Source organism: Cetorhinus maximus, chromosome 1, assembly GCF_964194155.1.
Source record: "Cetorhinus maximus chromosome 1, sCetMax3.hap1.1, whole genome shotgun sequence".
NCBI classification, from domain to species: Eukaryota; Metazoa; Chordata; class Chondrichthyes; order Lamniformes; family Cetorhinidae; genus Cetorhinus; species Cetorhinus maximus.
Window position 1 is genome coordinate 30,775,609 of NC_135879.1, and position 26,950 is coordinate 30,802,558.

The 26,950-nt window shown below is 40.6% G+C and overlaps 1 protein-coding gene across 10 annotated transcripts in view; it reads left to right on the forward strand.

Annotated features, from left to right (window-relative positions):
* Positions 1-26,950, forward strand: part of gab1 (GRB2-associated binding protein 1) — a 231,108-nt gene that overhangs the window by 183,896 nt on the left and 20,262 nt on the right. For 8 of the 10 annotated variants that reach the window (XM_078539363.1, XM_078539371.1, XM_078539405.1 and 5 more), the window contains exons 4-7: positions 4,535-4,621; positions 13,433-14,040; positions 17,332-17,414; positions 21,247-21,550. In XM_078539363.1, the coding sequence (XP_078395489.1) occupies positions 4,535-4,621; positions 13,433-14,040; positions 17,332-17,414; positions 21,247-21,550 (1,082 nt within the window). The remainder of the gene's footprint in view (positions 1-4,534; positions 4,622-13,432; positions 14,041-17,331; positions 17,415-21,246; positions 21,551-26,950) is intronic. The other 2 variants (XM_078539397.1, XM_078539414.1) reach the window with 1 other exon arrangement.

A 26,950-nucleotide genomic window follows, 5' to 3' on the forward strand; every position in this document is an offset into this window, starting at 1 on the left:
GGAACACCACCAGGTGCAAGTTCCCCTCCAGGTCAAACGCCATCCTAACTGTTTTTTCATTGTCGCTGGGTCAAAATCCTGGAACACTCCTCCTAACAGCACTGTGGGTGGTTCCTCAACACATGGACTCCAGCAGTTCAAGAAGGCAGCCCAACATTACTTTCTCAATGTCATTTAGGGATGGGCAATAAATACTGGCCTAGACAATGACACCCACATCCCGTGAATGAATTTTAAAAATTAGCAGCTAAATACTAAGCCGGACTCCAAATGTTTGACTACCATGAGCAATACCACAGAAGTGTGTTCAGCATTTGCCTGTAATCACCCCACTAACATATAAATCTAGAAACAGTCACTATTAAGTGATGAAAACACATGATATAGTCTAGTTATTGCAAATAACTTTCAATTTTCTTTTTTAAAAGGAAAACTCAAATCATCATTTTCCAAATGTTCTAGAAGCATCTTTTATAATTCCTTACAAGCCAAAGTAATTGTCATAACAGACAGTTGGATCCTTTGATGGTGAACTGTAGGGGTTTCCTTGATTGAGCTAATGTGGACCAGGTAGCCACCTTTATTTGTATTTGTGGTTTATTATGTGTTGAATTTTTTAACTCTTAAATGTTAGTTAAACTTTAATTCTGTAAGCATATAAATGGTAAAAAGGTAGTAAAGAGGAGTGGGGCCAATTAAGGACCAAAAAGGGAGTCAACGCATGCAGGCAGAGGGCACGGCTGAGGCACCAAATGAGGATTTTACAACTATTCCTATGAAGGAAGATGACATTGCCAAAATAGTAGTAAAAGAGGAGGTGGTTGAGATACAGGATGGCCTAAAGATTGGTATTCGGTGTATTTGATTGGCTGGCTGTACTTAAAAGTTAGTAAGTCACCAGGACCAGATCAGATGCATCTGAGGATGCAGAGAGAAGTAAGGTTAAATTGCAGAGGCACTGGCTATAATTCTCCAATACACCTTAGACACAGGGATGGTGTCAGAGGGCTGGAGAATTGCAAATGTTACACCCTTGACCAGAAACTAAAGCCAATCAGTTAAACCTCAGTGGTGGGAAAGTTTTTAGAGGTGATGATCGAGAACAAAATTAAGTCACTTGGACAAATGTGGATTAATTAGGGAAAGCCAGCATGAAATAGTGCTTAACTAACTTGATTGAGTTTTTTTGATGAGATATCAGAGATGGTTGAGGAAGGTAATGTGGTTGATGTGTATATGGACCTTTCAACTGCTGTTTGATAAAGTGCCACATGATAGATTCCCCAGGAAAATTGAAGCCCATGGAATAAAAGGGACAGTGGCATCATGGATACAAAGTTGACTGATAACAGGAAACAGAATGCAGTTTTTAATGGCTCTTTTTCAAACTGGAGGCAGGTGTACAGTGGGGTTCCCTAGGGATTGGTACAAAGGCCACTGCTCTCCTTGTTATATTTTAATAACCCAGACTATGGGGTGTGCTGGGCTCAGTTTCAAAATTTGTAAATGACAAGTAGTGGAAACTGAGCAAGATAGTGATAGACTTGGAAGAGGCAGGCTGGTGGAATCGGCAGAACGTGGTGGATGAAATTTAAGCAGAGAAGTATGAAGTGGTGCATTTTGGTAGGAAGAATTAGGAGAGGCAACATTTTTTTTTAAAAAGGCACAATTCTAAAGAGGGTGCAGGAAAAGAGAGAACTGGGGGTATATGTGCACAACTCATTGAAGGTGGCAGGGCAGGTTGAGAATGTGGGTCAAAAAGGTTTAAGGGATGCCGGTCTTTACAAATAGAGACATAGGCTGGAATTTTCCGGCCCCAGCCACCATCTTCCGGTCCCACCGAAGCCATAGACTTTTGAATGGCATGCTACATCTGCCGTAGCAGGCCCCGCCGCACCGGGGCTGAAGAATCCCAACCATAGAATATTAAAGCAAGGAAGTTATGATGAACCTTTATGATAAAACATAGGTTTGGCCTCAACTGGAGTATTGTGTCCAGTTCTGGGTACAGCACTTCAGGAAGGATGTTGGAGGCTTTTGAGAGGCTGCAGATAAGATTTACGAGAATGGTTTCAGGGATGGGGAACTTTGAGTTACATGGATAGATTGGAGGAGCTGGGGTTGTTCTCCTTCGAGCAGAGAAAGTTGAATCTTTAATAGAAGTGTTCAAAACCATGAGGGAGCTAGGCAGAGCAGATAGAGAGAAATTGTTCCCATTGACGGTGCAGTCAAAAACCAGACGACATTAATTTACGGTGGTTGGTAAAAGAACCACCGGCAACATGAGGGAAACTGTTTTCATGCAGCAAATGGTTCAGATCTGAAATGCACAACCTGAGAGGATGGTGAGGGATACAATTGGGGTTTTTTAAGGGGGGCAGGATAAGCACCTGAAGAGAGAGAGAGAGATTTCAAGGCTTCAGGGAAAGAGCATGAGAGTGGGTTTAGCTGGGTTGCTCTTGCAGAAAGCTGACACGGAGATGACGGACATGCCAAACAGCCACCTCTGCTGTAACCATTTTATAAGTGAATATGTGAACTAAATGTGTGTGATTGCAAGCATCCATTATATAACCAGGCCGGGGCAACCACTAGGTAAACTAGGCAGTTGCCTGGAGCGGCAAAATTTTTGGTTGTGGGTTGGCGGGGTGGTGTGGCGACAAAAATCATCTTATTTATCAAGCTACATTGATAAACAAACAGGCTTCAGTAGTGGGAACGAAAGATCTAGATCTACATGGATCTAGATATACATCCACATATACTGACATACATATAGAATTCCATATACTTATATTGTAGTCTTGCCCAAAATTTCATATTCCTCATTCATACAAGACTTCCAAAACTGCGAACCATTAAATAATATCAAAGAACGTAAATTGATCGAGCTCACTCTATCGTAATGATTATTGGTTGTGTAAATTGTGCCTAAAATCACCTAGCAACTGTCGCAGGATTCCACATTTTGCATCCACTATCTGCAATGAGTATTTTCAAATGTATAGCACTGCCAGATCAACAATTAAATTTCCCTCTGCTCTATTCAACAATGGGGAAGATTTTCTCTGTGCCTTAGGTTTAGAAAAATCATAACCTGTTTATAATGAACAGATTTACCATTCAGTTGCACTTGCCACAGATAAGATTTTTTTCCCCAATCTGTCTTAGCTCCACTGTTAGAGCACCCCTCAGTTTGTAACTGTGAATGTTCTACTTTCAGCTCCTGTAGCCACTGATAGGACAAAATTTTCAATCTTGACAGTGTTCCCACACCTGTTTGGACCTAAGTTGAAGCCGTCTCCACACTCAGTTAATGTAAGATCCTTCTGGATAGAATGCAAAGTGCTTTTCATACTATCGTAGAAGAGAGGCCTCTTTTGCACCACATTGAGTTCATTATGTCCATCTTGGATCATTTCATCCCATCAGACAGGGCAGGATTCTGACAAGGTTCAAGGTGAAAGGAAGGGATGTTGAGTCATTGCGGAATCCACCCCAAAAATCTCTTGACGTGATTTCAATCTATTTGCTGACCCTCTTGTTTCACTTGCTCTTCCTGACCATCCCGGAATCAGAGAGAGTGAGAGTTTTCAAGGTTAAAGCTTTTCTGATGCATGAAGCTTTTGTAAATTGTTGCAGTGAATTAGAAAGCAGCGAATCTTGTAGACTTCAATGTACAATAAAGATGTTCACAAAATAAATTGAGTATTGATGAAGAAAAAAGAGATTATTGAAGCTTTTCATCTTGCACTCATCAAGACAGCTATGCGAGATACACCAACAGTAAAGGAAACAACAGTTTATATTGCATGAGAAGAGAGTGCTGATTGGTTGACAAGTGGACTCTGGTAAAGGCATTGCCATGGAGAATGCAACAGAGAACAGCTGCATTCTTCTGCATTCTCCATGGCAATGCCTCTGCCAATCAGAGTCCACTTGCCAACCAGTCAGCACACTCTTCTCATGCAGTATAAATTGTTGTTCCCTTTACTGTTGGTTTATCTTGTGTAGCTGTTCTGATGAGTGCAAGTTGAAAAGTTTTGATAATATCTTTTTTTCAGCAGTACTCATGTTCTGTACTACCATCGACTAAAATAAATTGACTTCCAGTAAGTGTATTATTTCACCCTTGAGAAAGACTTTCATAGCTTGGTTTCATCTATGGCACTGGCCCTTCAAGAAAATGGTATTAAGTAATCTACTGATACTTCAGTAACTGTTAAATATTAGTTTGTATGTTGGAGCATTAAAAATACAACAGCTATTCAATTATTTGCCTGTGCTTCAGTCAAATTTTATATACTTTGTTCAGTTTGTGATTGTTGTCAATTATAGTTTGACAGGATATACATGGAATTCATTATATCCTGCAATACACTGCTTTGTTGTCAGCTGCATTTCAATGGAAGATGGCACTTTCATGCAAATGAATGTTTCCTTTTGTTTAATTAAGATCTTTATTACATTCTGCACTGAAATTAGATTTAGCTGAGCCTTTATGTTGTCATCTTCCATTTCCTCTGTGAAATAGCCGAACCTCATCTTTTGCCACAGAAGAGGGGGACGAGTATCTTCTGCTGGAAGATTTTGAAAGCAAAAAGCATCCGTTTCACAACCAGTGAGTTTATTGAACTGCAAATGGGTCTACAGTGGAAACGTAGATTCGTTTGCAGTTCTCAGCATTTCAGAATTGATCTGTGTGCCAGAAATGGTTTGGCTTTCCACTCTGCAAACTACACTCTTGCCACTGCTTGAAATTCTAACTTGATACATCTGCTTCCTACTAACCCTTTACAGTGGCTTTTGTGAAACTTTGACAAAGAGTTTGGGGGAAATGGCATGGTGTGGGACTCATGCTTGGTGAATCCTGAGTCCTTGGTAGAGGTTGCATGGCACTTATTTTTTAATCAAATATTAACCAATGTCGACCCTTGAGAAAATGTTTGAAATGATCCTCTAATCTGATTAATTGAAATGGATACCTATATGAATCGATTCTAACCTCTTCATATGTTGGTGGTTAAGCAAATTAAATACAGCCGAATCCAATGATATGTAAGGTCTGTCTAAACACTATAAAGCAATTAAAGGAACATTCCAGGATAAGGCATTAGTGAGTTATCTTTGAAAGTTATGTTAGGTGCAAAAATGTCACCAATATCTTTTTTTTAAGTGGTTAACTTAATCAGAGTTGGCATTTGTATGTACATCCTAAATATGTTTTTATATATAAAATATATATAACGTATAGTATATCAAATATTCACATGGATAATTGTGTCTGTGCACTATATTATACAGAATATTGTAGCAGGTTGATTAAGGGCTGGTTATATCAGCTGAGGGTTGATGAAGGTCATGTACCCAGAAGAATGGTATGGCCTCTTTAAGAGCCTCCCCTTGAATGATAATTGGACTTGGATTGGGAAGAAACATTCCTCAGCCAGCAATGCATGAAAGGGGAGGCTCAAAGCAAGTAGACACTGAAAGAGGCTAGGAGTTGAGGAACTGAAATGTGGATCCAAGCCTCAGTATTGTACTCATTAGTCCCTGACACAATAAAACAGCAAAAGCAACTTCTATTTATACAGCACTTGTAACGTAAAATGTCCAAAAGTGCTTCACAGAAGTGTTATAAAGCAAAATAAGACACTGAGCCATGTAAGGCAATATCAGGGCAGATGGCCAAAAGCCTGGTCAAAGAGGTAGATTCTTAAAGGAAGAAAGAGGGGTGAGGAGAGGTTTAGGGAGGGAATCTCGAAGCTTATGGCCTGGGCAGCTAAAGGCATGACCACCATTCATGGAGGAATTAAAACGGGGATTGTTCAAGATCCCAGAATTATGTGAGCGCAGATATCTCAGAGGCTAGTAGTGGAGGAGCTTACAGAAATAGGGTGGGGCAAGGCCATGGAGGGATTTGAAAACAAAGAAGAAAGTTTTAAAATTGAGCTTTTGCTTAACAGGGAGCCAGTCTAGGTCAGTGAGCACAGGGGTGATGGGTTAACAGGACTTGGTGCAAGCAAGGGCTCCGGCAGCAGAGTTTTAGATGATCTCAACTTTACAGAATGTAGAAAGTGGGAGGCTTGCCAGGGGTGTGTTTGAATAGTCAAGTCTAGAGGTAACAAAATGAGGGTTTGTTTCGGCAACAGATGAGCTGAGGCAGACGAGGTGGAAATTGTCTTAGTGACGGCGCAGATATGTGGTCAGAAGCTCATCTCTGAGTCAAACAGGTTGTGAACAGACTGATAGTCGCAAACAGTCACCAGGGAGTGGGATGGAGTTGGTAGCTAGGGAATGGAGTTGGCACCGATGACAATGGTTACAGTCTTCCCTAAATTTAGTTGGAGGAATTTTCTGCTGATCCAGTCCTGGATCGTGGATAAGCAGTCTGATAATTTAGCAACAGTAGAGGAATCAAGGGAGGTGGTGGTGAGGTAGAGCTGGGTGTCATCAACCTACCTGTGAAAATTAATGCTGTTTTCTCCATATTGCCAAGGGCAATGTGTAGATGAGAAACAGAAGGGGGTCAAGGATAGATCCTTGGCGGACACCAGAGGTGACAGAGCAGAAAGAAAAGCCAATGTAAGTTTTACTCTAGCTACGAATAGATAGAAAAGAATTGGGACCAGGTGTGTGCAGTGCCCCTTAGCTGGACGATGATGGACAGCCATTGAAGGAGGTTGGTGTGCTCAACTGTGTCAAAGGATGAAGGCTAGTCAATAATTAAGCTGCCCTTTGAAAAGATCATTACGGACCTAATGTGCTGACCTCTTTGGTGGTCCTGAGGACACCAGTATATTTTATTAGTCATTGATTATTCTACAAGATGTCCCAAGGCAATTCCATTAAGGAGCACGACCTCAGAAACCTTATGGGATGAATTGGAGATGTTCTCCAGATGGGGAACCTGAAGGAAATCTTAATGGGCCAGGTACTTCCTGTGTGTACAAAGTGATAAAAGATGTTTGTACCTTGCTCCACATCAAGAGCTAAGGACCTTGTGTGCCCAACCTCAAAATGCTGGCCTTGTGGAGAGTTCTATGAAACTCTCAAGTGCATGTCAAAAAAAAAGTGATCAATAAGGATTGGAAAAATTGGGTTATCCTCGTGCCTTAAATCATTCTTGCGGTTAGTGGGGAGCCCCAGCCTTCCCCTGTTGAGCTGTTGCGTGGGCAACAACCTTGCAGAATCCTTGACAAGGTTAAAGAGAAACCCTCCAAAAATATTGTTGAACACATAATGAAGGTGAGGGAGCGGATGGAGATGGTTACTCCAACGCGACCATCTTATGGTCCTTCTCTACATCTGAAAGCAAGCTCTTTGCTTTGTGGCAAGGACCTTGTGATGCTATAAAGGTGGTGAACTATAAAGATCAGGTGATTTCAGAGAAGGAAACCTGAGCAGATCTACCACACAAACTACTTTAAGCCATTGAGAGAGAGAGGCTCTGACAGTGGTGGAGAAAATGCTAGGAAGCCCGACCCCAAGATACAAAGAACAGTTCACCTCTCAGGTGAACTAACTGCAGATCAGTATGGATAACTTCAGGGCATGGACCAGACCACGTATTTACATCTCAACCCAGGAGGACAAGGGTAATCTGTTGTGTTTTGGTGGCACCACCTGAGCTGACAAAAGTAAGACCTTGCAGAATCCGAGAGGTCAAACAGAAGATGGTAAAGCAAGACAAAAACAAAAATTGCTGGAAAAACTCCACAGGTCTGACCGCATCTGTGGAGAGGAAGACAGTTAATATTTCAAGTCCGTATGACTCCTCATCAGAACACCATCGTTCTGATGAAGAGTCATACGGACTCGAAATGTTAACTCTGTCTTCCTCTCCACAGATGCTGTCAGACCTGCTGAGTTTTTCCAGCAATTCTTGTTTTTGTTTCAGATTTCCATCATCTGTAGTATTTTGCTTTTATCTTAATGGTAAAGCAAGAGTTAAGAGGATGTGAGACTAGGTGTGTCTGAGTCAAGGATGTCACGTAATGAATGGAGTGTTTAAGCCTGAAACCTAATGGGAACTGAAGGTTCTGTAATGACTTACGAAAATTGAACAAGGTATCCTAATTTGATGTTTACCTGATGGGACTCTCATGGGTTAAACACTTCCATCAAGCCTCCTTTCAACTCTCTGCTAGAATGGTGAATTGATTGTGATTGGAGAAAGCTAATTATCTCACCACCTTGAAACTGAGCAAAGGATACTGGCGACTGTTTTAATAGTTCACAGGCTGTATTTTCAGTTGCCGGCAGGGTGGGGTATGATTTGATAATAGCAGTCCCGGTAGGCATTTCTAGATCCCAATGCCTCAAGGATACACTCCGATTTTCAAAGTGAGGGCAGGGTTGGAGGAGGGAGGTGGGAACCGGCTTGCCTCCAATTAACAGCCTGTTATGATCCTTGAGCACCTTGTTAATGGGCCAGAGAGGGCAAGAATGGAATTTTCAACGTGGAAAGCAGTGAACCCAAGCAATCTGGTGCACATTAGTGCAAGGCTGTCCGGTTCACCAATGTGGGGAGAAGCAAAGATTTTTTATAAGGTGGAAAACATCGTATCCTGGGGGATCTTGCACAGGATCATGCGTATTACCTCTCATTTGGCCACTTCCATAAAGGCCAGAATCCCATTTATAGGTTCCCGTCACCAATTTGAAAATCAAGCCCACAAAAGAGAAGATGGCTTTTGCAGCTCCTGAGGGTCTACTGGTTAGTACACAGTGACACCTTCCAGAAAGGTACTGTAAGGGTTGCTGATGGCCACTGCCTGGGCTCCAGTGTGCAGATTGCCAATGCTTGTGGATCCATACACCAGTTTTTGGACTTAGTAGGAGGAATGTGTGTGACATGCTGATGTTTGGTGTTGCAGCAATCAACTTTGTGATGAGCAGCAAAAAGACCTTGTGCACCATTGCAGAAGTTATACCTCAAAATTTTAAGGTAGCTAAAAACCTGCATGATAAGTGGCGTAAGGCTTCTCTTATAGGTTACTTTATTTTGGGCTTTTTTTAGGATCACATACCTAGTTATTTGACTATGGGAAAATACCATAAATCCAGTTATGCAAGGTGTTTTGTTTCAATGAGAGGTGAGCACTGAATAATGATGTATGAGCCAAGATATTCATGTGTGGATGGATGGAGGTATAGATTATTCTATACTTTCAAAAATTGGCAAATACTCGTCCCAGAATTTCTTTTGGAACTGTTTTGCACAGGTTATAAAGGTTCATCTACAATATTGTACATTAAAGGTTATTATTGCAGTTACCAGAAGTTGAGATTTACAGTTGTGTATTATGGAATCATAGAATGGCTACAGCACAAAAGGAGGCTAATCAGCCTGTTGTGTTCTCGCCAGCTCTTTGCAAGAGCAACTCAGGTAGTCCCACTTACCTGCCTTTTCCCCATAATCCTGGACATTTTTATCTACAGATAATTATCTAATTCCTTTTTGAAAGCCACGCTTGACTCTGCCTCCATCACATTCTAAGGCAGTGCACTCCAGATCCTAACCATGTGCTGCATGAAAATGTTTTTCCTTCTGATTCTTGACCCTTCTACCAATGGAAACAGTTTCTCCCTATCTATTCTGTGCAGGCCCCTCATGGGTTAAACACTTCCATCAAGCCTCCTTTCAACTCTCTGCTCTTTAAAGAGAATAGTCCCAGCTTCTCCAATCTATCCACATAACTGAAGCTCTTCATCCCTGGAACCATTCTTGTAATTGTTTTGTGCATCCTTTCTAATGTCTTGACATTATTCCTAAAGTGCAGTGCCCAGAATTGGACACAATATTCCAGTTGAGGCCAAACCAGTGTTTTATAAAAGTTTACCATAACTTCCTTGCTTTTGTGCTCTAAGCCTCTTTATAAAGGCCAGAAGTTCATATGCCTTTTTAACCACTTTCTGAACATGCTCTGCTACCTTCAATGATTTGTGCACATATACTCCCTTTAGAATTGTGTCCGTTATTCTATATTGCCTCACCTTGTTCTTCCTACCAAAACCCATCATTTCACACTTCTCTGCATTAAATTTCATCTGCCACACATCCACCCATTCCACCAGCCTAGCTATGTCCTTCTGAAGGTGCACGATACAGGCATTTCGGCTTCTGACACCGGAATTTATGAACCATTCTGGGTTGTTACTGGATTAAAGCATTTATTTATCTCATGTAACTCAGACTAAACCATTTTGATGGGCTTTTAGATTTTGGTGTAAGGTGACTGATTAGTTGACAATGCTGTTTCGAACAACCTTTGGTAACTTGCTCTGGTTAAGCAACATTTTTTAACAGAAGTTTATACGTTTGAATAAAGGGAAATGTGTGTAATTTCTTTTTGTTTCCTCTGAGTACCTAATTATATCAGTTAAATGCTGCGTCATGTTGTATGTGCTCCGAACATTGCAGAATTTCATTACCTTCAGAATAAAGTTTTAAAAAATAAATATAGAATAAATAAGATTAAAAATATATGTAAATAAATATAAATAAAATAAATCAAGTTTAAAATAAAGTTCTGGACGCTGCACTTTAGAAAGGATGTGAAGGCATTAGAGAGGGCGCAGAAAAGATTCACAAGAATGGTACCAAGGATGAGGGACTTCAGTTACGTAGATAGATTGGAGATGTTAGGACTGTTTTCTTTGGCGAAGAGACGAGACCTGATAGCGGTATTCAAAATCATGAGGGGCGTATATCGAGTAGATAGGAAGAAACTGTTCCCACTCATGAAAGGATCAGGAACGAGAGGGCACAGATTTAAAGTAATTTGCAAAAGTGATATGAGGAAAAACTTTTTCATGCAGCGGGTGGTTATGGTCTGAAATGCACGGCCTGAGTGTGTGATGAGGGCAGGTTCAATTGAATTGAAGCATTCAAAAGAGAATTAGACTGTTAACTGAAAAAGGAAGAATGTGTAGGGTTACAGGAAGAAAACAGGGAAATTGAACTAGATGAGTTGCTCAATCGGAGAGCCGGTGTAGACATGATGGGACAAATGACATCCTTCTGTGCCACAACAATTCTGAGATTCTGTTTGTTTGGATAAAACTCATTGAAAATATGGGTAAAAAGAAAATACTGAATCAAAAACAGAAAAGGCTGGGAAGACACCGCAGGTCAGTCAACTCTGGGGAAAATGGATTAAATTTAGTGTTTCAGGTGAAGGAGGGTTCACACCTGAAATAGTAACTTGTCTGTCATCTCCATTGTAATATTTTCTTTTTTTTCTGTTTTTCTATGAAAATACTGCTGTGCAGTCTGTCAGGTATATGCACATTCTCTCGTAATGTGATGGTGAATTATAAAAATACATTTTTTAATTCTCTTATCTTCTCACTCTCCATGTCAGAAAATCCAGTCAAGCAAATAACTTTAACTCACTGTCCTTAAATGATTGGTGTGCCAAATCTTGGACTTTGACCCTGAACATGTCCAACATGGAACACTGAAGGGCCAGACAAATCTTGTTCAAACTGCCATAATGAAAGATTAGCTATTCTTCATCTAATTCTACATGAACAATAAAGATATGCATTTCATAATGAAATAAGATTTTCTCATTATTTTCAAGAGAAACATTTAACAAAGACCAAAACCTGAAAATTAATGCAAACAAGTCACACGCTTACTATGATATATTTTGGAAGTATTATCCAGGTTGGATTCAGGTTTTGTTTTTCTGCCATATTGCTTTAAGGACAACCTGAGGAGCAGATGTTCTCTAAGCATCAAAGCCTAAGATGACATTAGCAGTGGTGCTTATGTCTGTAAAATTATCTGTAAAACCCAAGTTCAGTCAAATTTATTGATGATCAAAACTTTCTTAGAACTTTATTGTTTCTGGAAACTATTAATGTTATTTTGCTCCTAATCAACCTGTCACAATTACACATTCTCCATTGTTAGAATGAGACTGGACTCTAGTTTCTGTCCTTTTAAATTGTTTGCATTTTTCCCAGTATGGCACTTACATTGATTAAAGCAAAGTTAATATATGTTTTCAGATTGTATCGAAAATGTATGGAACCTGAAAATGGTGAAAATGCAGTTGATTGCACCAAAATTTCCAGTTTTGGTGTTGGCTTTATTCTCTGTGGCCAGTTGTTTTAAAAAGAACAGCAGCTCTTCTTCTGTTCTCTGCCCAAAGGCAGTTCTGACCCACAGCACCACAACTTCCAAACTTCCACCACAGGCAGGATAAAGAGACAGGTCCCTAATCCACCCTTGCCAGAGCAGGAATCAAACCCCATTCTGTTGGCACCGGCCGTCGAGCCTACCACCGCCCCCCCCGACACACACACACACACACAACATGCACTTTACATGCATGTTGTAGACTGGAGCCGTGTATAATGACAGTAAAGGCTCCAATTTTGTTTCAATCACATGGCTGGCCAGGAATCTCTCCCGTTCTTACTGCCTGTCACTGGCTTATGTTGGAAAGATTTACAAATGGATACTCAACCTGTTTGGTCTTGCTATGGATGCACCTTCCTCAGCCATCAAGTTCTGCAGAGTGGGACTTGAATGTGGGGCATCTGGCTTAAAGGCAGGGTCGCTACCCGCTATGCCACAAAACCGCACCACAGCTCCTGTAGATATGCATAGATGTTCTTCAGAAATTGGCGTCGTTAAAGTTTTATTCACAATTGCTGAGAAATGTGTAATCTGTATGGGTAATGTGTTTTTCTTTTAAACACCAGGATGAGAATTTTAAATTTGAGGCATGGGGAAACTCTTTCGAGTTACCAACAGTCACAGATTGCAACTTCTTTCGAGTACAATCACAGTTCTTGGTTTTTCCGGGAGTGGGACATGAACCCACAACCCTCTGTTTCAAAGGAAGCAGGATTCAATATAAATTGGTGAAGACGAGGGTAATGGGCGAGTGGGACTTGATGCAGTATAGGGTATGAGCATCAGAGCTTTGGATGAGTTAAGGTTTACGGTGGGTGAAGTTTCAGTAGGTTTACATCTGGGTTAAAATTTCTCATTAAATAAAGCACTGAAGTTTGATTTGAAGTTTAAATGTAAAATTTCTTGTCTGCATGTTTGCATTCCAGTTGATTTACTTTCTCTTGTCTGCTGATTGAAGTGATTATTCAATGTGTGTACTTGTAGCAGCCCTACCCTTTCTTTCATTATTGGTTAAATTAGAAGCAGGTGAGATCAGCAGGCCAGCACTGAAGGCATACCTTCTGTGTCATTTCCTTTTTGCAATAATTACAAAAGTTCAGCTAAGCATTCTAATCCATAGATTACCCAAAAGAAAAGTTGGGGTTGCTAAATCGCCTCCATATAATCAGTTTTCACTAAAGGCAGCTAATTGCAGACTTGATTTGCACTGATCACTTTTCTAATGGTGCTAATGCGTGAGAAACTGTTTTTGAGGTGTTCTGCTTTGTTTTTCAGGTTGCATACAGATTCTTTGACCAAGTCCACCTCATCAGAAACTGACTGCAATGACAATGTACCTTCACACAAGCCCCCGGCACCTCCTGCATCTAAACAGGCTATGAATGGCTTCTTTTCTCAGCAAAGTTTTTATGATTCTCCCCCACCCAGAGTTACTTCCACGTCCACAGATTCAAGTCTTTATAACCTGCCAAGGAGTTATTCTCAAGACATAATTGCTGGAACTTGCTCTCCATTGGCTGCTGATAGTGAAGGAGATTTATATGTATTTAATACACCCTCACGGATATCTGGTATAGAAAATCATATGAGACAGATGTCTGTCTGTTATGACATTCCTCCAACACCTGGAGGCACTTATCAGATTCCACGACCTTCTGTAGAGGGGACCCTGAGTCAAAGTTGCTCAAAGTTGGAACCTATACCAGATGTTCCCCCACCTCGCCCACCAAAACCTTCTCTCTCTCTTGACCGTTCTCCTGTGGACACCTATTGTGTACCACGCTCATCCTCAGAGGCCGACACTAATTACAGCGTTCCTACGTCAGGCAAAACTCTTCGAAGCAATACCATTGGCACTGTGGAAGGCCATTGGCTAAGAAAAGGTCAGTTCAGTGGCTTGAGTAAGTAACCGTACCTTCTCTGATCTCTCTGTTTATCCACCGAATCATAAAGACCAGGAAGGCCCTGGGTTCCATTGCCAGGCTGTGTTGAGGTATCTGGTTGCAGCTACGATTGTAATGAGAGTGCTGCAGTTGGTCTCACTGCTGCTCGGTTAATGAGAGGAAAAGCAAAGCAGCTTCCTGCTCTGATTACTATGCAATGTCCCCCTCCTGCTGTTTGTGTGTGTGTGTGTGTGTGTGTCAGTCAAGTGAGGACAGCATTGGACTTGGCATGATTCTCTCTCTGGTTGAATAATCTAACAACATTTGATGCTGAGGTGCATGAGTACACTAGGAGTCCATGGAATTTTGTCTAATCAACACCTTTAGATGGAGGAGCGAAGGGAAGTGGGTTTGAGGGAAGAATGTTTTCTGAAAATGTGGAGTTGTCACCTAAAGGACAAGCTGTGAAGCCAAAAAAGCTGGTACACATTGTCCAGAAATATGACTTGGAAATAGTGGCATGAAGAAATCAAGTGTTCAGATATGCCTGGAAATCTGTACTCTAAAATACCCTGTTGATTGGCTTGTTTATAGAGTGTAGAGCAGTTTTGAAGGGAAAAAATTAATTTTTGAAAGGAGGTATATTTTTCAATATAAACCTATTTTCATAATAAATGTATAAACAGGAGGAATTTGTTTCTATTGTTAAAGTGTACTCTACTGTATAAAATAACTTGATGGTCACCTGTTGACCAAGCATGGTTCAGAAATGCCACTAACTGTCATGACATTACTTTAACATGTACAGATTTTTTCAGAGTTTCCGAAGAGGGATCTGTAAGTCATTGAGCCTAGCACATGTCTGAGCTTGTCCATTAGCAACTTCAGTGCATTATGCTCCAGCAGGCACAACTGTCAATTCTGTGGAACAGGGAACCATGATATGGCTGTCTCAATTGTATCACATAATACATAAAAATGTTCCTGTTGTGCAGTTCTAGAATTATAATGTATGGGATAGACCCTCAGGCAGTAGTGTTAATGTATGAGCATTTATTTTCTTCAGTTTTGTTTCATTTCTAATTGTCTTTTACTAGCAACATCCTTGTTAGCCTGCTTAAATTTCAGGTACTTCTGCCACCTATATTCTGGAGCTAAACCAGCCAGGCATGTGTCCATGTACAGCCATTAATTGCTATCAAATTAGAATGATAGGATATACTTATAATGCAAAAAAATTCTCTTATCCCAACTTTTTTTACTTTGTATGTAATAATTTATTAAAAATCTGTTAGTACCTTGGTGCGTGATAAAGGAAAATTAGCTTTTCAGGTTGGATAGGAGCTTTGATTTGTGTTTGGGTGACAGCTACTAGAGATTTAGTTGCTGAATGTGAGTGTTGACTCAATAGGGATTGGCAACCCTTTCATTCCTCGATATTAAGTTATTGCCATGGTGTGATAAAAGTGACTGAATCTCATAGAGAAGCTGCAATAGTCAGACCATATGCCAACTTTTCCCCTTTCACGCTTTTTATCTTCCTGATACCATTTATGAAATTATCAAATTCAACCTAAAATAGGGAAGGATTTCAGTTTGGGGTAGTTACAGGCTGGGATCTCAATGTATTATGCAAGTACAAAGAAACAGGAGTAGGCCATTCAGCCTGTCGAGCCTGCTCCGCATTTAATGAGATCATGGCTGATCATCTATCTCAAGGCCACTTTCCCACACTATCTCCATATCCCTTGATGTCATCAGTCTCCAGAAAGCTATCAATTTCTATCTTGAACATACTCAACGATTGAGCTTCCACAGCCGTCTGGGGTAGAGAATTCCAAAGATTCACCACCCTCTGAGTGAAGAAATTCCTCCTCACCTCAGTCTTAAATGGCCTACCCCTTATCCTGAGGTTATGTCCCCTGGTTTTAGACTCACCAGCCAGAGGAAACATCTTAGCTGCATCCACCCTGCCACGCCCTGTAAGAAATTTATAAATTTCAATGCGGTCACCTCTCATTCTTCAAAACTAAGGAATACAGACCCAGACTCCTCAATCTCTCCTCATAAATCCCACCATCCTAGGGATTAATCTGGTGAACCTCCATTGCACTCCCTCTATGGCAAGTATATCACTCCTTAGATAAGGGGAACAAAACTGTACACTACTCCAGGTGAGGTCTCACCAAGGCTGTATACAACTGCAGCAACACATCTTTACTCCTACACTCAAACCTCCTTGTAATGAAGGCCAACATACCAATTGCCTTCCTAATTCCTTGCTGCACCTGCATGCTAACTTTTAGTAATTCATGAGTAAGGTCACCCAGGTGTCATTGGATTGCAAAAATATTTTTTTGAAAAAAATGTCAGCCTTTGGGAAATGTGACATCAGCTAACTTTACTGTCAGTAATGTTATTCTCCTTCTAATTAGCTAATACCATGTAATCCCCTCCAGCTAAGTGTAGATAGCATTCGGCTGCTGTTGTCACCTGAGAGTAGGAAGCATGCATGAGTACATGGGTAGATTCCTCCCTTTGAGGAGGCACATCAGTTCCATTTCTCCTCCCTTGATGGGGAAGTTGGCACATGGCTAATTTCTGCTATAAACTAGAATTACAGCATGCTGTGACCATGTGTCCGTGCACTGACTCTTTGACACTTTGCTCTCAAATCTTTTCAACATTTTCACTTCTTGAATAGAAAATTGCTGCCGTTTCTAACTTTTAAAAACGTCAGGTCAGTATTAGAGTGAGTTTTCTGTTTTGAAAGGCCTGGTAGAGTGCAGTAAAGATCAAAAATAAAAGGAGGCGCAGGCTGAAGTAAAACCCTGACATTAAGTAACTTCTGTGCAATTAATCATTTTATTTCATATTTGTAATGAATCCATTTCTTTGCAGCTTTAAAGCTGTTACATTGTTACTGTAAAATTTCAGCACATTAACTTATTTCGGTACAAAAGATCCACCTTAGACATCTACTAGTTATAGAGAAACAACCACTTTTAAATGTGCAGTACCCCCAGCCCTTAATGTCTTAAAAATCTGTGCAATTTCGTAATGGGCAAAACAAATGTCATAATATTTGAAAGCAGTCTTGACTGCCGTTTTTATAGGAAAGCGACACCAAAAGTTTTTGTAATTCAAACCATTGGTTTTGTTTTTACTTTGAATGAATTAGGCATTTTCCAACATCGAATTTAACATATTCTGGTGTTAGTGTTTTACTTTCTTCCCTGGGAGAGCACCTTGGTTTTAGCAACCTCACTCTTGAAACACCTTCTTTTACAGACTGTGGCCCTCAAGATAGCTATGATATTCCGAGAACATTTTCAAATTCGGTCGATCTTGGGGAAGGGTTTAGTAGCTACCTAGTAAGTATGTTTTACTTATTTTAATGTAAGACATCACAAGGCTGTGTTTGTTTATAACGTTATGTTCTTAACCCTTTTGGTTTCAAAATATAAAAACATATCTTTTCAGTGTATATTGTAAGGTACAATGGGGCAGTGTTAAAATAACCAAGTAAATCATGTAGCCTGAATCGTGACACCCAAAATCATAACTTTTTGTAATTCTCTGTCCAGGAGACCAGTTATTACCAAATACAGTATTTGTAGAAGAGATGTTAGACCATAAGACGTAGGAGCAGAAGTAGGCCATTCAGCCATCGAGTCTGCTGTGCCATTCAGTGAGATCATGGCTGATCTGATGATCCTCAACTCCACTTTCCAGCCTTTTCCCCATAACCCTTGATTCCCTTACTGATTAAAAATCTGTCTATCTCAGCCTTGAATATACTTAATGACCCAGCCTCTACAGCCCTCTGCGATAAAGAATTCCACAGATTCACTACCCTCAGAGAAGAAATTCCTCCTCATCTCTGTCTTAAATGGGTGACCCCTTACTGTGAGATTATGCCCTCTGGTCCTAGGCTCTCCCACAAGGGGAAACAACCTCTCTGCATCTACCTTGTCAAGCCCCCTAAGAATCTTATGTTTCAATATGGTTGCCCCTCATTCCTTTAAACTCCAATGAGTACAGGCTTAACCTACACAACCTCTCCTCAAAAGAAAATCCCTCCATACCCAGGATCAACTTAGTGAACCTTCTCTGGACTGCCTCCAATGCCAGTATATCTTTCTTTAGATAAGGGGACCAAAACTGTTCACAGTATTCTAGGTGTGATCTAACTAGTGCCTTGTATAGTTTTAGCAAGACTTCCTTATTTTTATACTCCATTCCCTTTGAAATAAAAGCCAACAATCCATTTGCCTTCCCTATTACCTGTTGAACTTGTTTGTTCGATTTTTGGGATTCATGCACAAGGACTCCCAAATCCCTCTGTGCTGCAGCTTTCTGCAGTCTATCTCCATTTAAATAATATTCAGCTCCTCTATTCTTCCTGCCAAAGTGCATAACCTCACATTTTTCTACATTATATCCCATCTGCCAAGTTTTTTGCCCACTCACTTAACCTGTCTATATCCCTCTGTAAACTCTTTGTGTCACCCTCACCACTTGCCTTCCCACCTATTTTTGTGTCATCTGCAAACTTGGCGATAGTACATTCACTTCCCTCATCTAAGCCATTATCATTGAGTAATTCTTAAAGAAATGATGTAATAATGTCAGCCATGGCTCAGTTGGTAGCACACTTATCTCTGAGTCACAAGTTTTTGATATAAGTCCAAATGCAGGGCATGAGCACAAAACTCTACACTGACACTCCAGTGCAGTGCTGAGAGAGTGTTCACAGTCAGAACTGTTGTCTTTCAGATGAGACTTGAAACCAAGGCCCCATCTGCCTATTTGGATGGATGTAAAAGATCCCATGGCACTATTTCAAAGAAGACCAGTCAAATTATTCCTGGTCTCCTGTCCAAGATTTATCTCCCAATCAACTCTCAAAAAAAAATCAGATCATTATATTGTTTTTTGCAAGAGTTTGCTGTGCCCAATATAGCTACCTCATTTCCTACATTATAACATTATATACATTCAAAATCAGAAGTACTTCATTGGCTGTCAAGTGCTGTAAGACATCTGTTGGTCATTAAAAGTGCAATATGAATGCAAGTCTTTATTTTTCTTTATAGAATTTACTTTTTAGGTTGCTTTCTAGATTAGTCCCTCATATCTCATAACTCAAACAATAATTGACTGTTGTATTCTTCTATAGTAGGCAGTGTTTCTGCAGTAGATCAGTGTTCAACCCTTGTTGTTTTGAGGTACAGTCTCAAATGCTTGTCGTGCATTTGTCTAGTCACTCCTGTCATTAAGTCAGAGTTGCAAATTAACGCCACAAAAACGTTGAGATTATCAGTATAGCAATGACTTGTTCAACGTGTGGCCAGCGGGCCAGCTGTGACCCACAAAGCCCCCAACGTGGTGCCCAGAGGCAGTTTTCAAAATGCTGGTAAATGGAGTGGAAGTTTCTGAAAGAAACTGCTCCTCCAATCACGGGCTGCTCCTCTCCCGTGTTTACAGCTGATAGCTCAGTAGCCTATCAGCAGCAAATGTGGGAGAGAAGTAGTCTGTGATTGGAGGAGCAGCAACACTGGCAGCAATGAGTGCTCTAGAAAAAGAGGTATCGGCGGAGGGAGAGAGAGAGAGGCTGGCTACCAGGCTGGATGGGGGAGGAAGACGCTGCTGGGCAGGAAGAGACTGGATGCGGTGGTGTGGGCGGGAGGGTGGAGAGACTCGCTGCCTGTTGGTGTGGGAGAGAGAGGGATTGGGGTGGAGGGTGCAGATGGTGGTGCGAGTGGGTAACGAGACTGTGGCTCACTCGCAGTCTCAAGGTGCCCACTTAGCCCCACACCCACCTCCACACGCCAACACACAATCACACCCACTCACAGTGGGTGAGGGTGAGTGAGTGAGCATCAAGAGATTGGGAATGAGCCAGACAAACAGACTCTGTTCCTCTCACACTCTAATGGTGACCTTTATTAATTACTCCTTTTTTAATTATCAATGCATTGCTTTGACATTGCTTTATTTTTGCTCAGCAAGTTTGTTCTTTTCTTCATACCTCAACTTCATTTTGAAATTCATGTTTTATGTTGTGCCCAACCTTATTGCTCCAAAATGTGCTCGACAGGCCCTTCAGTGAGAAAAAAATGGAAATGTGGTGTGTCCCCTCAAGTGAAAAGGTTGGTCAAGCCTGGATATAGCAGAATAGATATACAGCGTAAACATCCACTGTGTATCATGGCTGCGCTATGTGTTATTTCAGATTACAACTTGCTGACACTTCTCCAGCAGCACCTCCCAAACCAGTAACTGCCACCTCGTTGAAGGACAGGGGCAGCAGATGCATGGGAAGACCATCATCTTCAAACTCCTCTTTAAGTCACACACCATCCTTACCTATGTCGCAATTCCTTCAACATCGTTGGGTCAAAATCCTGAAACTCCCTACCTAGCAGCATTGTAAGAACCTTCCACACAGGTTGCAGCAGCTCAAGAAGGCCCACCATTACCACAACATCTAGGCATTGGCATTAAATATTGCCCTTGCTAGGAATGCCCACATCTCAAGAATGAATGAAAATGGAGTAGGGAGGAGAGGAAATTCAAATGGCCTGTAACCCATGGCAATCCTCCTCCCTCCAGGCTCACTACCAGGGCAAGGTATCCCCCAATATCTCAATAAGTAAACACAATGCTTGACATGGTATTAAACCAAACAGATACAAATGAGGTCAAGATTTTAATTCATTCAAAACCTACCCACTTAGAGTTAAAATAGAGCCCCTCATGCCCTTCTTGTGCTCGAGACATACCAAAGCCCTTTTACAGCCAGTGAATAACTTCTGAAGAGTAAGCATAACAACCAAGCTTCACACTGCAAGGTCTCACAAACAGCAAATGGCCAGTTGATCTGTTTTTAGGATGTTGGTTGAGGACACTGGGAAAACACTACACCCCTCTTTGAAAACTGCAGTGGGATCTTATACATCCACATTGGTTTAACATCTCCTCTGACAATACAGAACTTCCTCAGTACCACACTGAAAAGTTGGTCTAGCTTATGTGCTCAGACCTGCAGTAAAGATTGAACCCAGGACCTTCTGATTCTGAGGTGAGAATGCTGCCATTTGGCAAGCTGACACGAAAGGGAGTGCTGTCCTACACTTTCTTCTTGACAATTTAAATTAATGTTTTTTTTTAAATTACGACTATTTTCCCTTCAATTTTAAGCAAAAGAAGGGTATGATGCCACTGGCAAGTTTGTGTAATGAAGAAGCTGACCAGAACTACGTACCCATGGATGCCAACTCTCCACCACGCCTACAGTCAATCAGCCACACTGAACCAACCCAGGACACAAATTATGTAGCTATGACACCCGGTCCTTTTGATTTCCCTGCACTGGGAATGCAGGTACCACCTCCAGCACACATGGGTTTCAGGGTAAGCCCAAAAACACCTCCCAGGAGGGCAGTACCTACTGCTGATTGTCAGCCACCGCCAGTGGACAGGAACCTTAAACCTGACAGGAAAGGTAAGAGTAGATCTGTACTGCTTTTACTTGTTTCAGTTTGTTTGTATTTATTGTGGTTTAACCCTTCTTGTGTTTAAAAATATGACATGATTGTATAACGTAAATATTTTAATATTTTGTGATTCATCACAGAAAGCATTCTCAAAAAGTAGAAATATTTTATTTGAAATTCAAGATAAAATTATTTTGAAATGTTTGGTGTAATTTGGAGTTCTGCAAGAGGTGTCTATGATTCTCACATTGAAGTGTAAGATTTTAAAATGAAAATGTTTTTTGAAATTGAAGTGTTCACTGCACAATTTGGGCAAAAAATGGAAAATTTGCACTGATGCTATTTACTCGTTGCAATGCCAATTAGATTATAAATTTGGATTCAACATTGCAATTTTTAAAGATTATATTTGCAGTGTTGCAATTATGAAATAAGTGAGAATAGAATTGAATTTTACGTATTACTTTAGGATTTTTTTAATACAGTCGAAAAATATGCTTGAAGGACTCTTCCAGATTCAAAATGATGTATCAGAGCCTTTTCCAGTACTACTGTTCATGAGAAAAGCCTGATCTAGTTTATGTGGAAAATAATGGTGCTAATCCTGTTACAAGGTCATCTGCAGTCTCTAAATGCTTTTGGTTTGTTAGCATTAAATTGCTTTCAACTGCGAAGCAGACTTTCCCAATAGCATATGCGGATGTATGTTGAATGGATTCTGATCCTTCTGTCAGAGTTTATTTTCTAAGTTTGTGACCAAGAAGTGCTATTATCCAGCCAAACATGACACAGTAGTTTAGTTGCACGGCCAAGATTGGCTTGGGCACTTCACTGTTTTGGTTGAAATTATCTTTTAATTGACATTATTACATTAAACCACCTGAATTGTTCCTTTTCAGATAGTAAATTAGCTACGTTGATTCAATCTTCTGCTATTTTAGAAATGGTGAAATGCTAAAATGTTTTGATTTGTGTTTGGAATGTTATTGTATCTTTTGTCTGCTTTTATAAATTTGATGTGCTCTTGTACCTGGGCCTTGCTGCAAAATGCTTTTATCGTAAAGCTGTCACTGGTGAAGGATGCTATTAGCTGAGTTTATACTCAAACATCACATTGCATTTGCTGCTCAGACCTTGGGTTAATTTTAACAATACCTGCATTAAAGTAATGTATAAAAATTATTTTTAATGTTTCATTAGGAAGTGAATTGAAGTTTCTTGCATCACTGTTGTCACTAGGCATATTTGGCATCTTGGTGCCAATAACTATAGGGATGGGAAAGAAAAACACCCTTCCGGGAATGCATTTCAGCACCTCTTTGCTCCCACCTCAAAACTTGGCCCTCTTGCTTTATAGCTCCAAATGCTCTTTGAACACAACCAAAGTTTGGAAAAACAAAGCCTACAATTGTTTTGCGGGGCGTTTTACACAATCAAGTGGACACAGCACAAATATGATTTATTATCTTTCACCAAGATCCTAGTGACAATATATGCATGTTAAACTTTGAAAAACATGACCTAAATAATCTGCTATCCTTTCTTCGTTCTTTGCTTCTATGCAATCAACGCTCCTTGTCACGCAACACCCATGCTACTCAGATTGTTAGACCGATGTGGTACTGGTGATTACAGAGTATGTCACCACCACCCTTTTGAGGGATGATGTACCCCTATAAAAGTAGAGTTTTCCAATCCAGTAGCTTGGTTGTAGATAGACTATAAGCACATAAATTGAAGGCAAGCTTGCATGTACTGTCACTGAGCCTAAATTGCATTGCTGCAGTGACAGAAAGCAATCATTTCTTTTGTAGAATAGTATTGGGGTGCTTAAAATTTGTTTGAAATGTCAGTTACTTTTATAAGATAAAATTCCAGATTTTTGCTCAGAACGTATATTGAGTGTTGATTTGTTACCATATTTGATATGTTGAGAAAAGTCTAATCCGTAACGATCAGTGACTTACACTTCCACGTAGATTGAAAGACACTGAAAATTTGTTATTTTACATTGTTACTGTAACTGGTACTTGTGGTTTATTGATATTGTGACACTTGGGTTTGTGTTCAGAAATGTTTTATCATAAATTGGGAGTATTTTCCCAATGTTGTTAAACAATAATGAGAAACGCGTGGATTATCTGATGCCTGTGCAGACTTAGAGGAGAGGGAAAAGGGAGGTTCATGAGTGGAACTGATTCCAGAACATCCATATTGTTTGGGTTTCAGGATTATATAAATTCTGTGAGGTTTGTTAAAACTTTGAGAAAAGATCCCATGGGAGGGGGTGTCAGAAATTTTCTTTTTCCTATCAATCAGTTTCCTGCAAATTTTGTTGAAGCCTATGAAGATGATTATGAAAGAAAACAGCATCCTCAGATGGATTGGTGTTGTTTAAGATACTGTCAGCCGGGCAGTGTGAGGTCTAGATTTCTTAGGCAATGATTGTTTCCTAATGGGGAGCAGACTATGAAAGATACGCAGTTTATTTTATAATCCTTAATGTGTGGTATGGCTGTTTTTAAATAAAACTATATATACTAATTTCTAATGGCATTTTTTTGTCCATGGGGAGGAATTGTATCAATTAGGCATATATATGTTGTGGTTAGCAAAGATGCATATTTGTGCTGATCTTTGCCTCCTGAAATGCAATTGCTAAGTGGAATCAATAGCACTTACAGGCAAACTTTCTATAATACTGCAGATTCAGATTGTCATGAACATAATTGCAGGAGTTCCTCTGGGTAGTGTCCTACACCAAACCATCTTCAGCTGCTTCATCAATGACCTTCCTTCCATCACAAGGTCAGAAGTGGGAATGTTCGCTGATGGTTCACCATTCGCAACTCCTCAGATACTGAAGCAGTCCATGTCCAAATGCAGCAAGACCTTGGACAATTTCCAGGCTTGGGCTGATGAATGGCAAGTAACATTCACCAGGCAATGACCATCTCCAACAAGAGAGAATCTAACCACTGCCCCTTGACATTCAATGGCATTACCATTGCTGAATTCCCCCACTATCAACATCCTGGGGGTTACCATTGACTAGAAGCTTACCTGCACTACCCATATAAATACTGCAGCTACAAGAGCAGCTCAGAAGCTAGGAATCCTGCAGTGAGTAACTCACCACCTGACTCCCCAAAGCCTGTCCACCATCTACAAGGCACAAGTCAGGAGTGTGATGGGATACTCTCCACTTGCCTGGATGAGTGCAGCTCCAACAACACTCAAGAAGCTTGACTACACCCAGCACAAAGCTGCCTGCATGATTGGCACCCTTTCCACAAACATTCACTCCCTCCACTACCTAACACCGCGGCAGCAGTGTGTACTATTTACAAGATGTACTACAGGAACTCACCAGGGTTCCTTAGATAGCACCTTTCAAACCCATGACCGCTACCATCTCGAAGGACAAAGGTAGCAGACACATGGGAACACACCACCTGGAAGTTCCTCTCCAAGCCACTCACCACCCTGACTTGGAACTTTATTGCCGTTCCTTCACTGTCACTGGGTCAGAATCTTGGAACTCCCTCCCTCATTGCACTGTGGGAGTACCTACACCACATGAACTGCAGTGGCTCAAGAAGGCAGCTCACCACCACCTTCCCAAGGACAGTTAGGGACAGGCAATAAATGCTGGCCTAGCCAGTGACACCCACATCCCATAAATTAATTTTTTTTAAATTACTGCAGAGGAGATGTTTTCATTGTAGATATATGAATGCGTTGTTGCGGAAATGTAATGGATTTTTTTTTAATTTGAAGCAGATTTTCAGCAATTGAGAGTTAATTGTAACATGGCACTGTGTGAACAACTATTTTCAGAAAGTTTTGTAGGTTTTGTTCCTACTTCTAATAAGCAGGCTAGCATTTGAGTTTTGTTGATTTTTGTTTGTGCTCGTCAAGGTAAGAGGATATCCCTTGTCTGATTACAGCTTCCGTGAATTCTGTGAAGCTTTTGGATGTTTTACTATAATGCTATGAACATATGGCTTCTGCAGTGCTAGGGAGTTATACATTTCCACTTGTGGTACTCGGTGGGTTCAGCCGTTCTGAGGTCAAGTATATTGCATGGGCCAATGGGGTGGAAAGCTCTTTCCAGTCTGTCAGAACAATGTACTTAAACTCCAAAGAGCGCTCTCCATTGCACCAATGTTTCTCCCATAGCCACACTAGCCATTTCATTGTTTTCTCATTTGGTACCAATCTCTTGCCAGTTCTGTTTAAGAGACCCACTGGAAAATGTGTCAGACGTATTTCATATAGACCCTTTCAACCCAACAGAGAGAGAAGACTTTGTTCCATCATTCTGGGCTGGATTTTTGCCTATGCCACAGAGATAAAATGTGTGTGCCAATCACTGCTGTTACTACTTGACAATTAGAGGAAACAAAAATGAACATACAGCCCATCTGAGAATGGCAGTCAATTCATGACATTGTGCGGTGGGATCAAGATTACTGCATCATTTTTCCTCCTACCCACCCTCTGCAAATTCCTGATAGTGGGCATATTATTGGAGCAAGTGACCAGCTATATACTTCTGGGGAAGAAAAACTAGTGAGAAAATAGCCCTGAACTGATCTTTCACACCAGCTGAAGCAGCATTAGTGAAACTCTTGATCATGGAATGACTAAGGATATAACAAAATCCAAAATACTTAGTACAGGAAGGCCTTTAAAAGGACTTGTAAAGAACTGGCAGCAAATAAAAATACTTCGAACTGCTGACAGAGAGAGAGCGATGGTAAAATGTTTAATGAAAAATAACCACCATGGATCATCATTATCATTGGGTCCCTGAGTCTGTCCCTGCTGGACCATTTTACCACCAAAGCACTGTCAACATAGAAGAGGTCCTAAAGCAATCCCAGAAATACATGGGAGGCCAATGTACAATTGCTCCTTAACAGCATGGGCCTTGCCATCAACAAGGCAGAAGCAAGATCACTGAACCATATAGGCTGGAAAAATTGTTAGCGGCAACATCCTCTTGTAGATAAACCCCCTAAATGACATTTGGTCCCAAGTTCATTGGTGTATAATCAACATGGGGAATCTGTAATTTTCTACATTCTGGGGAAGCACCTTTGTTTAACTGCAGTAAGATTGCAGCCACTCCACTCACATTTTGTGGAAATTAGAGAGAGGTATTAAGCACTCTCATTTTGCATTTCTGCAGAATAATCCAAATTAGCTTTCGTTCTAGAATGGCTAGGGAGAAAATAGCTGGCTCCATAGATGCTGCATTTACTGTTTTCCGTGCTGATTCAGATGAATTTCATTCGCATGGACTACTTATTCTGATTGGTTTTGTATGAAATATATATATTAATTCACACACATTTCAGTAGCACCCTTTGAAGTATTATAGAACTATATATAGCAAGTGG